The following is an 11,512-nucleotide window of genomic DNA, read 5'->3' on the forward strand; positions in this document are numbered from 1 at the left end:
CCAATGATCGATCTGCCCTCTGAAGCTCGGCAGATGATTGCATCTGCCTCCTTAATGGCTATTGAACTGGAAAGAAATTAATCCTCTAACCACATCTCAATGGTTCTCCCAAACCATATCTTGTTTAAATTTAGAAAAAATTAGAAGTGTCACATTTGACCCCTCGGTTAAATTTGCAGAAACCTGGAGGCCTTTTAGTCAATACTTTCATAGAATGTAATCTGACCTTCTCTGATCCCTTTATTTTATTCATTGAGTTGAGTAGGGAAGCGGAGTTAACGACATTAATGATATTATTTGATATAATTGAATAGCCCAGCTTTGTTTCGTTTTGTTTTAGTTTGGTTTAGATGTTTTTCGATTTCAATTTTGGTTTTTTTCCCCATCTTTTTATTTTTTTCTATTTTGGCTATCAAGGGTTTGGGAGGTCAATTATATTGGTGCTATTTATAGCTTTTTCTTTCATATATTAATTACCAACAGTCTAATCCCACTCGCTTGACACTACCATGATCATTAAGTATTTACTTTTGAAAAACTTAATAAAAAGATTGAAAAAGAAAGGATTTTATTTTAGTTGTCAGTCACTATGTTATTAACGGAGTAACATTTTTCTCTCTTGAGTTTATGCCGAACATTTTTGGAGCATTTATTTTTTTCAGTTAATTCAATAATCCTCTCCTCACTTCCCCACTCTCCCAGTAGGGACAGCACTACGAGATTTTATTTCTTAATAATTCGGAGGATGGAGTTAACCGGATACTTCACGGCGTTGACAAAATCCTGCCTGAACTTCGATTGAGTCACCCCATAAATGAAAGTGTTGGTGCACAGACTGAAGTTCTGTAGCATATATCCGACATGTGCAAAGATGAACTCGGAATTGTTGTACTGGCTGGGAGTTGTTCCGGCGATGTTGTAATATAAGAAGTCAAGGACAGTTGTTAACCACAGAAGGATAAAGCTGCCAGATATAGTTAACAGTAAGATCATCGACCTCCTCCTGCTCTCCATCTCCGGGTCACTTTGATTCTGCCCTTTGCTCTGACCCCTCAGGGCCTTCCGCACACGACTGGCCAGTAAAATGTGTCTGACCGTCAGAACATTGAACAGCAAAACAAAAGCGAAAGGCAGCAGGGGGGTCACAACCTTATCAAACATCCTGAACCCCACCCACAGCGGGTCGGTGTAATAAACCCGCTTCCGTTTACAGAACCACGGTACTTTATCGATGATAAATTTGGGTTCGGAAGAGAAATAGAAGGGGACGTTTTTCAGACACAGCAGGACGCCGGTTATCGCCAGAACCGCAGCCGCAGTTTTCAAGGTGCAGTATTTTGTTTTCAGCTTCTGGCAACAAATGAGGACAAAGCGGTCGAAGCTGAATGCGACGGTGAACCAGACGGAACAGTCCCTGGCCGCGCACATCAGGAAAAAGTTAATGTTACAGGTGGGATACCTGTCCAGGTATGATCCGGGAAAGTAATAGCTGATTCGCATGAGTATGACGGCGGTGACGACAGCCAGCATGTCCGCTGCTGCCATGACAACCAAGTAGCGAGTGGTGCAGCTGGAGAGGCCGCACTTTCCCCGGGACAGGATCGCGATCGCCACCAAATTCACTGTGAAGAATAAAAGAGAATGGATTATTTAATAAACTCCGCCGACTGTTCGGAACCCCGGGTGACTTCGTCAGTGAGAGACCCTACTCACCCGGTGCACATTGCCACCCCTTGTTTTAATCAACTGGTTATCTGCTCTGACGAAGTGTTATCTGGTCCTGACGAAGGGTCTCGGCCCGAAACATCGACAGCGCCTCTCCCTATAGGTGTTGCCTGGCCTGCTGCGTTTCGCCAGCATTTTTTCTGTGTTGTCTGAATTTCCAGCATCTGAAGATTTCCTCGTGGTTATCTGCTCTGCCTCTTGACACCAGACTGAGTTCTGTTTCTCAAGCCCTGCTTACACATAACCGGGTCCTATAATTCTTGTCCCTATAAAACACCGTTTTCACTGGAGCAATTATGTTCCTGTGTAAGCAGAATATACGAATGGAGACCGCTTCAGAGATGGATGACCGGCACCGACAGACGGTCCTGATACAGGAAACAACATGTCTGCTACCCGACCGTGAGTCCGATCGAGAACGTGGAAACTGTCATTTTTAGAATAATAATTTCATAGTTACTCTCAATTGAAAGAAAGGAATGAACAGTGAATATTACTCACAATATCTTAACAAAACACTGTTGCTGATCCTACGATGGGACGCAAAGATGCAAATTCAGAAATCAGAGGGGCCACGGGCCTTCGGTGCAGGATCCGGTAATGGTGAACTTATCGATGCTAGGATTCATTTCGAGAGGACCAGAATATAAACTCAAGTATGTACTGCTGAGGTTTATAAGGCGTCAGTCACACCGCGTTCAGAGCTGTTTTGGGGCCCCATACAGACGAAAGAACGCGATGGCATTGGAGAGTGTCCGGAGGAGTTTCACGGGAATGATCCGGGTAATGACAAGTTTAACGTATCAGGATCGGGTGATGGAGGCGGGTCATTACTCGCTGGAGTTTAGAATAATGCGGAGGGGATCTTACTGAAAACGGTCAAATATTGAACGTTTATATAGAGTGGATGTGTAGAGGGTGTCGTCTGTAGTGGTGGAGCCTGGGACCAGAGTGCACGGACTCAGAATAGAGAGAAGTCACTTTAGAATGAAGACGGTGGGAGAAATGGTTTTCCAGAGGGTGGTGAATCTGTGGAATTTTCTGCCACATACGGCTGTGGAGACCAAGTTATTTGGGATATTTAAAGTGTTATGTAAAGGCGTGAAATGTTACGGGCTGAAGTCTGGAGAATGGGGTTGAGAGGGATCATCAGTTAGTCATAATTAACTATCCGAGCAGACTCAAAGGACCGAGAGGCGCCGTTTTAAATCGATGTCTTACGGTCTACCGTTTGCCGCTCGTCATTGAATTAGGTATTGAGCGTGGAGTTTGTCACCTTACACAATAGAATTCAAGTTTAGTCTCAGCCGAAAGAATGCAATAAACAGCAAATGCTGTTCGGAATATCTGAACAGAATAATGCCGCTGATAATATGATGGGACATGGGATTAACCGCTGGATCAACGGGCAATAATTCCAGGTACAAAACGGAGCAAATTACTGGCTGACAACGCATCATTTCCAGTCGCTTACCGGGCAAACCAATGATGGCAATGATCAAATAGCAGATCCTCCGGGCGCTGTTAAATGTTTCCAACATTTTCGGTTCGCACGCTTTTGACGGCCTTTCTGATTGAAGCTCCGGATCCGCATTCCGTCCGGGAGCAACACAGTTATAAACCCTGAGATCTCCTCTGGGAATCTTCAATTGCAACATCGTTCAATACCGACAAATTTAGCATTGAGAAATAAAGATAACGACAGCAGCGTGGCATCTTCATTGTGTTGCAATACAATTATTTCACCGATACAAATGAGACACCAGCAAACATGCGGCCGTTAACAATGAAGCATAACTTGATAGGAAATATTGTAATTCAACAATGGGATCATTTGTGCTATGCCAGCCCAGTCATTGGATTTAAAGTATGAGATTGCTTGATCAGGTCCTATTGGGTTCGGGTCATTGATTGATGGAGAGTTGCAGCAGAGAAACAAACCCTGCGTCCACCGAGTCAGTTCCAGTGACTATCCGCCCATTTACATCACTCCTATAGCCGTCCCGTTTTATTTTCCCCTCGTTCTCATCAACGAGTCCCGCAGAACATTTTGCCGTTTGCCTGCATGCCACCTGCAATTTCAACGTTCAAAGTACATTTGTCACAAAGCATGTATGCAGTATTCAACACCAGGATCAAAGTTCAAAGTAGGTGTATTATGAAAGTATGTCTGTAGCATACAGCCTGAGATTTGTATTCCCGCTGGTAGTCACGAAACAAAGAAACACCATGGAACCCATTCCAAAAAGCATCAAACACACCACACGCAAAAAGAACAAGCCGTCCAAAAGGTAAAGGTAAAGGTCACTGACAGGGAATGTTCAGTTCGGGTCACGTCATCAGCGCCGTGTCGTTTGATGACCTCAGGCCGCAGATCCTTCCGGCCCGATCAACATCGCACAATAAAACAACAAATAAAGGCGCAACCAGAAACGAGGAACACTTTGATGTAGTGGGGAAGGGTCGAATGATTTTAGAGTAGGTTAAAGGGTAGGCACAACATTGTGGGCTGAACGGCCTGTACTCTGCTGTAATGTTCTATGTTCTCACAAAATGCCCTTGTCATAGACGAATCAAAATTGAATCACCTTTCAGGGTTACAAGACAAATGGAAATCCTTGTGTATCCGGATTTAACCGAATATTTGAAGATGTTGAACTTCATCGACCACACAGAAGCATTCTGTTTCTGAACAATGTTTATTTCATTATTACCGTCAATACCGCCAAACTAAAAACACAAGGGCATGGTTGGCCAACAGTAGCTTCAAAGTCATGATGAACCCGTTTCATCAGTCAGAGTATTAAATATTAACGTTAGGACGTTATATTGCGGTTACACAAGTGATAGCTGAGATCGCATTGGAACATTGTGTAGGGTTGTTGCTACCCTATTTTCTACACGCAGCGTGGTCACAGGAAAGGAACGGCAATCGTCAAGGACCCACAGCACCCAGACCATGTACTTTCCCCGATAACGTCATCAGGACCCACACCACCCAGGCCATGTACCTTTCCCGTTATCCCATCAGGACCCACGCCACCCAGACCATGTACTTTTCCCGTTACCGTCATCAGGACACCCACCACCCAGACCATGTACTTTGCCCGTTACCGTCATCAGGACCCACGCCACCCAGACCATGTACTTTTCCCGTTACCGTCATCAGGACCCACGCCACCCAGACCATGTACTTTTCCCGTTACCGTCATCAGGACCCACGCCACCCAGACCATGTACCTTTCCCGTTTCCCCATCAGGATCCCCACCACACAGACCATGTGAATTTCAACTGAAATGTTCCTGGTTGTAGAGTCTGACACTCCAAGCGTGAACATATTATGCCTCTGAGCTTCGAAACGACCTCATCGCCAACCTGTATCTCCACATCATCATTTGGCAGCGACTGACGAGCTTCATTTTCTCAATGGATGCCTGCAATTAAATTCGGGGCAGGGGTAATTGACTAATCGTTGAAATGAACAACGAAACAATCAAATGATTACTGCCATTGAGTCGGTCTGTATTCAACAGGTCAAAGATTCGAAGAACATTTATTATCAAAGAATGTATAAATTATATAACCTTGAGATTTGTTGGCATCCAGGCAGCCGCAAAGGAAGAAACACGAAAGAACCGAATTAAAAAATAAAGACCAACCCCGCAACCCTCTGCTCATAGAGAAAGAGGAAAAGAAAACACAAATCATGCAATCAATGGAAGCGAGCAACTACAACACCAATACGAGCCACATTGAGTCCTTGGATCCAAATCCCCGGAGCAGCTCGGAGTAGGCCCAAAGCCTCGGGACTCAGTTCATTCTATTAGCGGGGAAAACAGCCGCAAAGTTTTCAGACACGAAGAACTGCAGCCGAGGGCAGTCTCGCAGCCGTGGCGTCGCAGAGAGAGGAGCCCCTCAGTCTCTCTGAGCCGGCGTATAAATTGTCCAAAACAGCGGATCATCCCTCGCATTACGACCCGGGGTCTGCCGAAATGTATCGCTCCGGGCCTCGATTTCGCTGCCCACGAAGACCCCGGCACCCAGAGCGATCCAGCCTCAACACGACTCTCGACACCCGGATTCTGCATATCCTGATGCATGGAATGTAAAATGGTGGCTGACAGGAACAGCCTGTGATGGAAAAGAGGAATGAAACGCAGCCCTTTAATTCACAGGGCAGGATGAGAGATGTAGGGAGGTTTGACACTGTCTGGGTCACGAGCGAACCGACGGACAGGAATCACAGAGACTTCGGCAATTCAAACAAGAGTAAATATTTATTACAAAAATTAACCAGAAAAACTAACAGGAGTTCAGACAAACAATACGGAATCTCGATGAACAAAAATCACTGGCCATATTGTCGGGTGCAGGAACGGTGGTGTACAAGTGCTGCAGTAAATCTTTTCAAGAAGAAAAGAAAAGCTTACGAAGGTTCAGAGAGCGAGGTGATGTTAGAGATCGAGAAGATCAGAAGGCTAACAGGAAGGAGCTTAATAAATAAATTAGGAGAACCAGAATGGGCCAGAAGAAGGTCTTGACGGGCAGGATTAAGGAAATCCCCAAGGCATTCTACAGGTATGTGAAGAGCAAGAGGATAAGGCGTGAAGGATTAGGACATATCAAGTGCGACAGTGGGAAACAGTGTATGGAACCAGATGAAATAGCAGACGTACTTAATGAATATTTTTCTTCAGTATTCACTATGGAATAGGATCTTGGTGATTGTAGTGATGACCTGCAGCGGACTGAAAAGCTTGAGCATGTAGATATTAAGAAAGAGGATGTGCTGGAGCCTTTGGAAAACATCAAGTCGGATAAGTCGCCGGGACCGGATGTGATGTTCCCTAGGCTACTGTGGGAGGCGAGGGAGGAGATTACTGAGCCTCTGGCTCAATTGGGACGGGAGAGGTTCCGGAGGATTGGAGGGTTGCGAATGTTGTTCTCTTATACAAGAAAGGGAGTAGAGATAGCCCAGGAAATTAAAGACTAGCGGGGCTTAATTCAGTGATTGCTAAGTTAATGGAGAAGATCCCGAGAGGCCGGATTTGTGAACATTTGAAGAGGTATAATATGATTAGGAATAGTCAACATGGCTTTCTCAAGGGCATGCCGTTCCTTACAAGCCTGATTGAATTTTTTGAGGATGTGACTGAACACACTGATGAACGAAGAGCAGTAGATGTAGAGTAAACACGAGGAAATCTGCAGATGCTGGAAATTCAAACAACAACACACACAAAATGCTGGTGGAACACAGCAGGCCAGGCAGCATCTATAGGGAGAAGAGCTGTCGACGTTTCGGGCCGAGACCCTTCGTCAGGAGTAAGAAGTCAATGTTCATGCCATCAGTTTGGAGGCTACCCAGCCGGTATATAACGTGTTGTTCCTCCAACCTGAGTTTGGATTCATTTTGATAATAGAGGAGGCCATGGATAGACATATCAGAATGGGAATGGGATGTGGAATTAAAATGTGCGGTCACCGGGAGATCCTGCTTTTTCTGGCGGACAGTGGCCACACATTTTAATTCCACATCTCATTCCCATTCTGATACGTCTGTCCATGGCCTGCTCTATTGTCAAAATGAATCCAAACTCAGGTTGGACAAACAAAACTTTATATACCGGCTGGGTAGCCTCCAACCGGATAGCATAAACATTGTTTTCTCTAACTTCCGTTAATGCCCCTCCTCCCCTTCTTACCCCATCCCTGACATATTTAGTTGTTTGCCTGTTCTCCATCTCCCTCTGGTGTTCCCCCCACCTCCTTTCTTTCTCCTGAGGCCTCCTGTCCCATGATCCTTTCCCTTCTCCAGCTCTGTATCATTTTCGCCAATCACCTTTCCAGCTCTTAGCTTCATCCCACCCCCTCTGGTCTTCTATCATTTCGCATTTCCCCCTCCCCCCACTACTTTCAAATCTCTTACTATCTTTCCTTTCGGTTAGTCCTGACGAAGGGTCTCGGCCTGAAACGTCGACAGCTCTTCTCCCTGTAGATGCTGCCTGGCCTGCTGTGTTCCACCAGCATTTTGTGTGAGATGTAGTGTATTTGGATTTCAGTAAAGCATTTGATAAGCTACCCCATGCAAGGCTTATTGAGAAAGTAAGGAGGCATGGGATCCAAGTGGACAATGCTTTATGGATCCAGAACTGCCTTGCCCACAGATGGCAAAGTGTGGTTGTAGACGGTTTATATTCTGCATGGAGGTCGGTGACCAGTGGTGTGCCTCGGGGATCTGTCTGGGACCCTAACTCTTCGTGATTTTCATAAATGATCAGGATGAAGAAGTGGAGGGATGGGTTAGTAAGTTTGCTGATGACACAAGTGTTGGGAGTGATGTGGATAGTGTGGAGGGCTGTCAGAGGTTACAGTGGGAAATTGATAGGATACAAAACTGGTCTGAGAAGTGAGATTTCAACCCAGATAAGTGTGAAGTGGTTCATTTTGGTAGGTCAAATATGATGGTACAATATAATATGAACTGTAAGACTCTTGGCTGTGTGGAGGATCAGAGGGATCTTGGTGTCCGAGTCCATAGGACACTCAAAGTCGCTACGCAGGTTCACTCTGTGGTTAAGTAGGCACAGGGTGCATTGGCCTTTATCAATCGTGAAATTGAATTTAAGAGCCGAGAGGTAATGTTGCAGCTATACATGACACTGGTCAGACCCCACTTGGAGTACTGTGCTCAGTACTGGCTGACCCACTACAGGAAGGATGTGGAAATAATAAAAAGGTGGGGAGTATCAATTTTGAAAACAGCTTGAGGGAACTTACCTCTGACATCTCCTCTGTACCTACTCCCCAGCACCTTAAACCTGTGCCCTCTTGTGGCAACCATTTCAGCCCTGGGAAAAAAGCCTCCGACTATCCATTTGACCAATGCCTCTCATCATCCTATGCAGCTCTATCAGGTCACCTCTCACCCTCCGTCACGCCAAGGAGAAAAGGCCGCGTTCACTCGACCAGTTTTCATAAGGCATGCTCCCCAATCCAGGCCACATTCCTGTAGATCTGCTCTGCACGCTTTCTATGGTTTCCACGTCCTTCCTGTCGTGAGGCGACCAGAACTGAGCATAGTTATACCTGACTGTCAGAACGCTGAACATCATAATAAAATAAAATGGTAGCAGTGGGGTTAGAACCCAACATCTTGAAGCCCACCCACCACGGAGCAGTGGAATAATCCGACCTCCTTTCACAGAACAAAACCACACTGTCAGTTATCCCTCTAGTCCTGAGGTTGTTCATCTTTTTTAATGCCTTCGACTCCTTTGACAGCCCGGTCAAGCCCATGCACCCTTCTCAGAATAATGTGTTTAAATATACAAGATATAATAAACATAATTACAAAATTAAACCATTATATTTTAATACAGTTACCAAAATATTTTTAAAAAGAATTAATGACATAGTAGTATATGTGTGCCTCTTTATTAATCCATTAAATACCAAAGCGATGCATTAAAAATATAGACAGGTTAAAGTTAGATTTTATTTTTTAAAGCTTATCAGTGTGAAGGCTGTGATTGCTCAGCTTGAATAAGAACGTTAAATTGAGAGGTAGACTTTGATAAAGCAACACGCATGCCATGTTGAATGTCTAGGACAAGAGGGTATAGCCTTAGGATAGAAGGGCACCCTTTTAAAACAAAGATGTAGAGAAATTTCTTCAGCCAAAGGGTGGTGAATTTGACGGATTTGTTGCCTCAGGCAGCTGTGGAGGCCGGGTGTTTGGGGGCATTTAAGGCAGAGATTGATAGGTTCTTGATTGGACATGGCATCAAAGTTTACTGGAACATGGCCGAGAGCTGGGGTTGAGGAGGAGGAGAGAGAAAAACGAAACAGTCAAAAAGGATGGCTTAATTCTGCTCCTATGTCTCATGGTTGTATGGTCGTATAGATATGTCGGACTGCTGACGGAATAGAGGCACTGTCGTGCTTTCTTCGCAATAATATTTTTGTAATGGGTCCAGGACAGTCCTCTGAGATAATGACATCCAACAATTTATGGTTATTGACTCTCTCCAGCTCTGGTCCTCCGATGATTACCGGACAGGGACCTCTGGTTTCCCTCTACAATCAGTCACTTGGTCCTATCGACTTCGAGAATAATGGAGAACAACGAAGCTGAACGACGACTCGGCGCAGGGCTGCCCGATAGTTGGCCAACTGCGTCACACGAGCGTCCGCAGACAGGAAGTCTGCGATCCATTTTGATCTGCTGATGGGTCTAATATCTATCGCAGTGTTGAAGTGGTGATCAGTGTGCCGTAAGCGATGTTTTGAGACATTTGTAACAACTGTATGGTGATATGAAAATGTCTGTGATTTCCATCGTTGACCAACTCACATTTACTACTAATCGTACTGTGGCTTTTTGCCTGCATTCATAATTGAAGGAAATGCTAAATGTCAGTTAGTGGTTTTTGAAAACAAAGATGTAATTTTTCCCATTTCCGTTCATCTATCCATTGGCACCTGACAGCAAGTTAAAATAACCCTACTCTATAATCACATGTTCAAGAAGAGGGTTTTTTTGAACAAGAAACAGAACACAACGCCAATTGTTGGCACAGCCACGGTCGCCATTTTCTCCATGCAATATTTTGTCTTTACTGCTGGTAAATGGAAGGGGAACGAATGGAAATGTAAGAATGTGTTCTGTGTTTGTTTAGCCTAGGAATATGTTTGATTGATGGCTTGCAAGGACTCGTGGCTGATGGACCTGTTTCGTCCTGTGTCAATACATGAAGAAGTTAAGCAGCAGAGAGGGCGGAAGAATTAGTAAGACGAGACTCATACTGCGAAGCCAGGATTGCCGTGTTATTCCTTCGATCATCCGATTGTCAGGAAAATGTGGACATTTATAGGTATTAATATTGAAGTAGTAAAATGGATTCAGCAGTGGCTGGATGGAAGATGGCAGAGAGTAGTGGTGGATAACTGTTTGTCAGGTTGGAGGCCGGTGACTAGTGGAGTTAAGGATCTGTACTGGGTCCAATGTTGTTTGTTATATACATTAATGATTTGGATGACAGGGTGGTAAATTGGATTAGTAAGTATGCAGATAATACAAAGGTAGGTGGCGTTGTGGATGATGAAGTATATTTTCAAAGCTTGCAGAGCAATTTAGGCCTGTTAGAAGAGTAGGCAGATAGAGTTTAATGCTGATAAGTGTGAGGTGCTACATTTTGGTAGGAATAATCCAAATAGGACATACATGGTAAAGGTAGGGCATTGAAGAATGCAATAGGACAGAGTGATCGAGGAATAATGGTGCATAGTTCCCTGAGGTGAAATCTTATGTGGATAGGGTGGTGAAGAAAGCTTTTGGTATGCTGGGCTTTATAAATCAGAGCATTGAGTATAGGAGTTGGGATGTAATTTCAAAATTGTACAAGACATTGGTGAGGCCAAATTTGGAGTATTGTGTACAGTTCTGGTCACCGAAGTATAGGAAAGATGTCAACAAAATAGAAAGTGTACAGAGGAGATTTACTAGGATGTTACCTGGGTTTCAGCACCCGAGTTACAGAGAAAGGCTCAACAAGTTAGATCTTTATTCTTTGGAGCGTAGAAGGTTGAGGGGGGACCTGATAGAGGTATTTAAAATTATGAGGGGGAGAGACAGAGTTGACGTGGATAAGCTTTTTTCCATTGAGAGCAGGGGAGATTCAAACAGGAGGAAATGTTGAGTGATAGGGGGCAAAGGTTTAGGGGTAACACGGGGGGGAACGTCTTTACTCAGAGAGTGGTAGCTGTGTGGAACGAGCTTCCAGT

The 11,512-nt window shown here is 44.7% G+C and overlaps 1 protein-coding gene across 1 annotated transcript; it reads right to left on the minus strand.

The window, feature by feature from the left end:
* Positions 1 to 624: 624 nt before the first annotated feature.
* LOC132390548 (probable G-protein coupled receptor 142) lies at positions 625 to 3,353 on the minus strand. Its single transcript, XM_059963161.1, has 2 exons — positions 3,200 to 3,353; positions 625 to 1,622 (listed from the first exon to the last, which is right to left on the minus strand). The coding sequence occupies exons 1-2, from the start codon at positions 3,264 to 3,266 to the stop codon at positions 724 to 726; spliced, it is 966 nt and encodes a 321-aa protein (XP_059819144.1). The 5' UTR covers positions 3,267 to 3,353; the 3' UTR covers positions 625 to 723.
* Between the last annotated feature and the right edge of the window lie 8,159 nt (positions 3,354 to 11,512).

This window comes from Hypanus sabinus, unplaced genomic scaffold, assembly GCF_030144855.1.
Source record: "Hypanus sabinus isolate sHypSab1 unplaced genomic scaffold, sHypSab1.hap1 scaffold_95, whole genome shotgun sequence".
Lineage (NCBI taxonomy): Eukaryota > Metazoa > Chordata > Chondrichthyes > Myliobatiformes > Dasyatidae > Hypanus > Hypanus sabinus.

Coding starts and splice junctions, on each gene's coding strand:
- LOC132390548 (XM_059963161.1), bottom strand. CDS start 3,266: ATGTTGGAAACATTTAACAGCGCCCGGAGGATCTGCTATTTGATCATT. Junction 1,623..3,199: donor TGCCATCATTGGTTTGCCCG/GTAAGCGACTGG, acceptor TATTCTTCACAG/TGAATTTGGTGGCGATCGCG.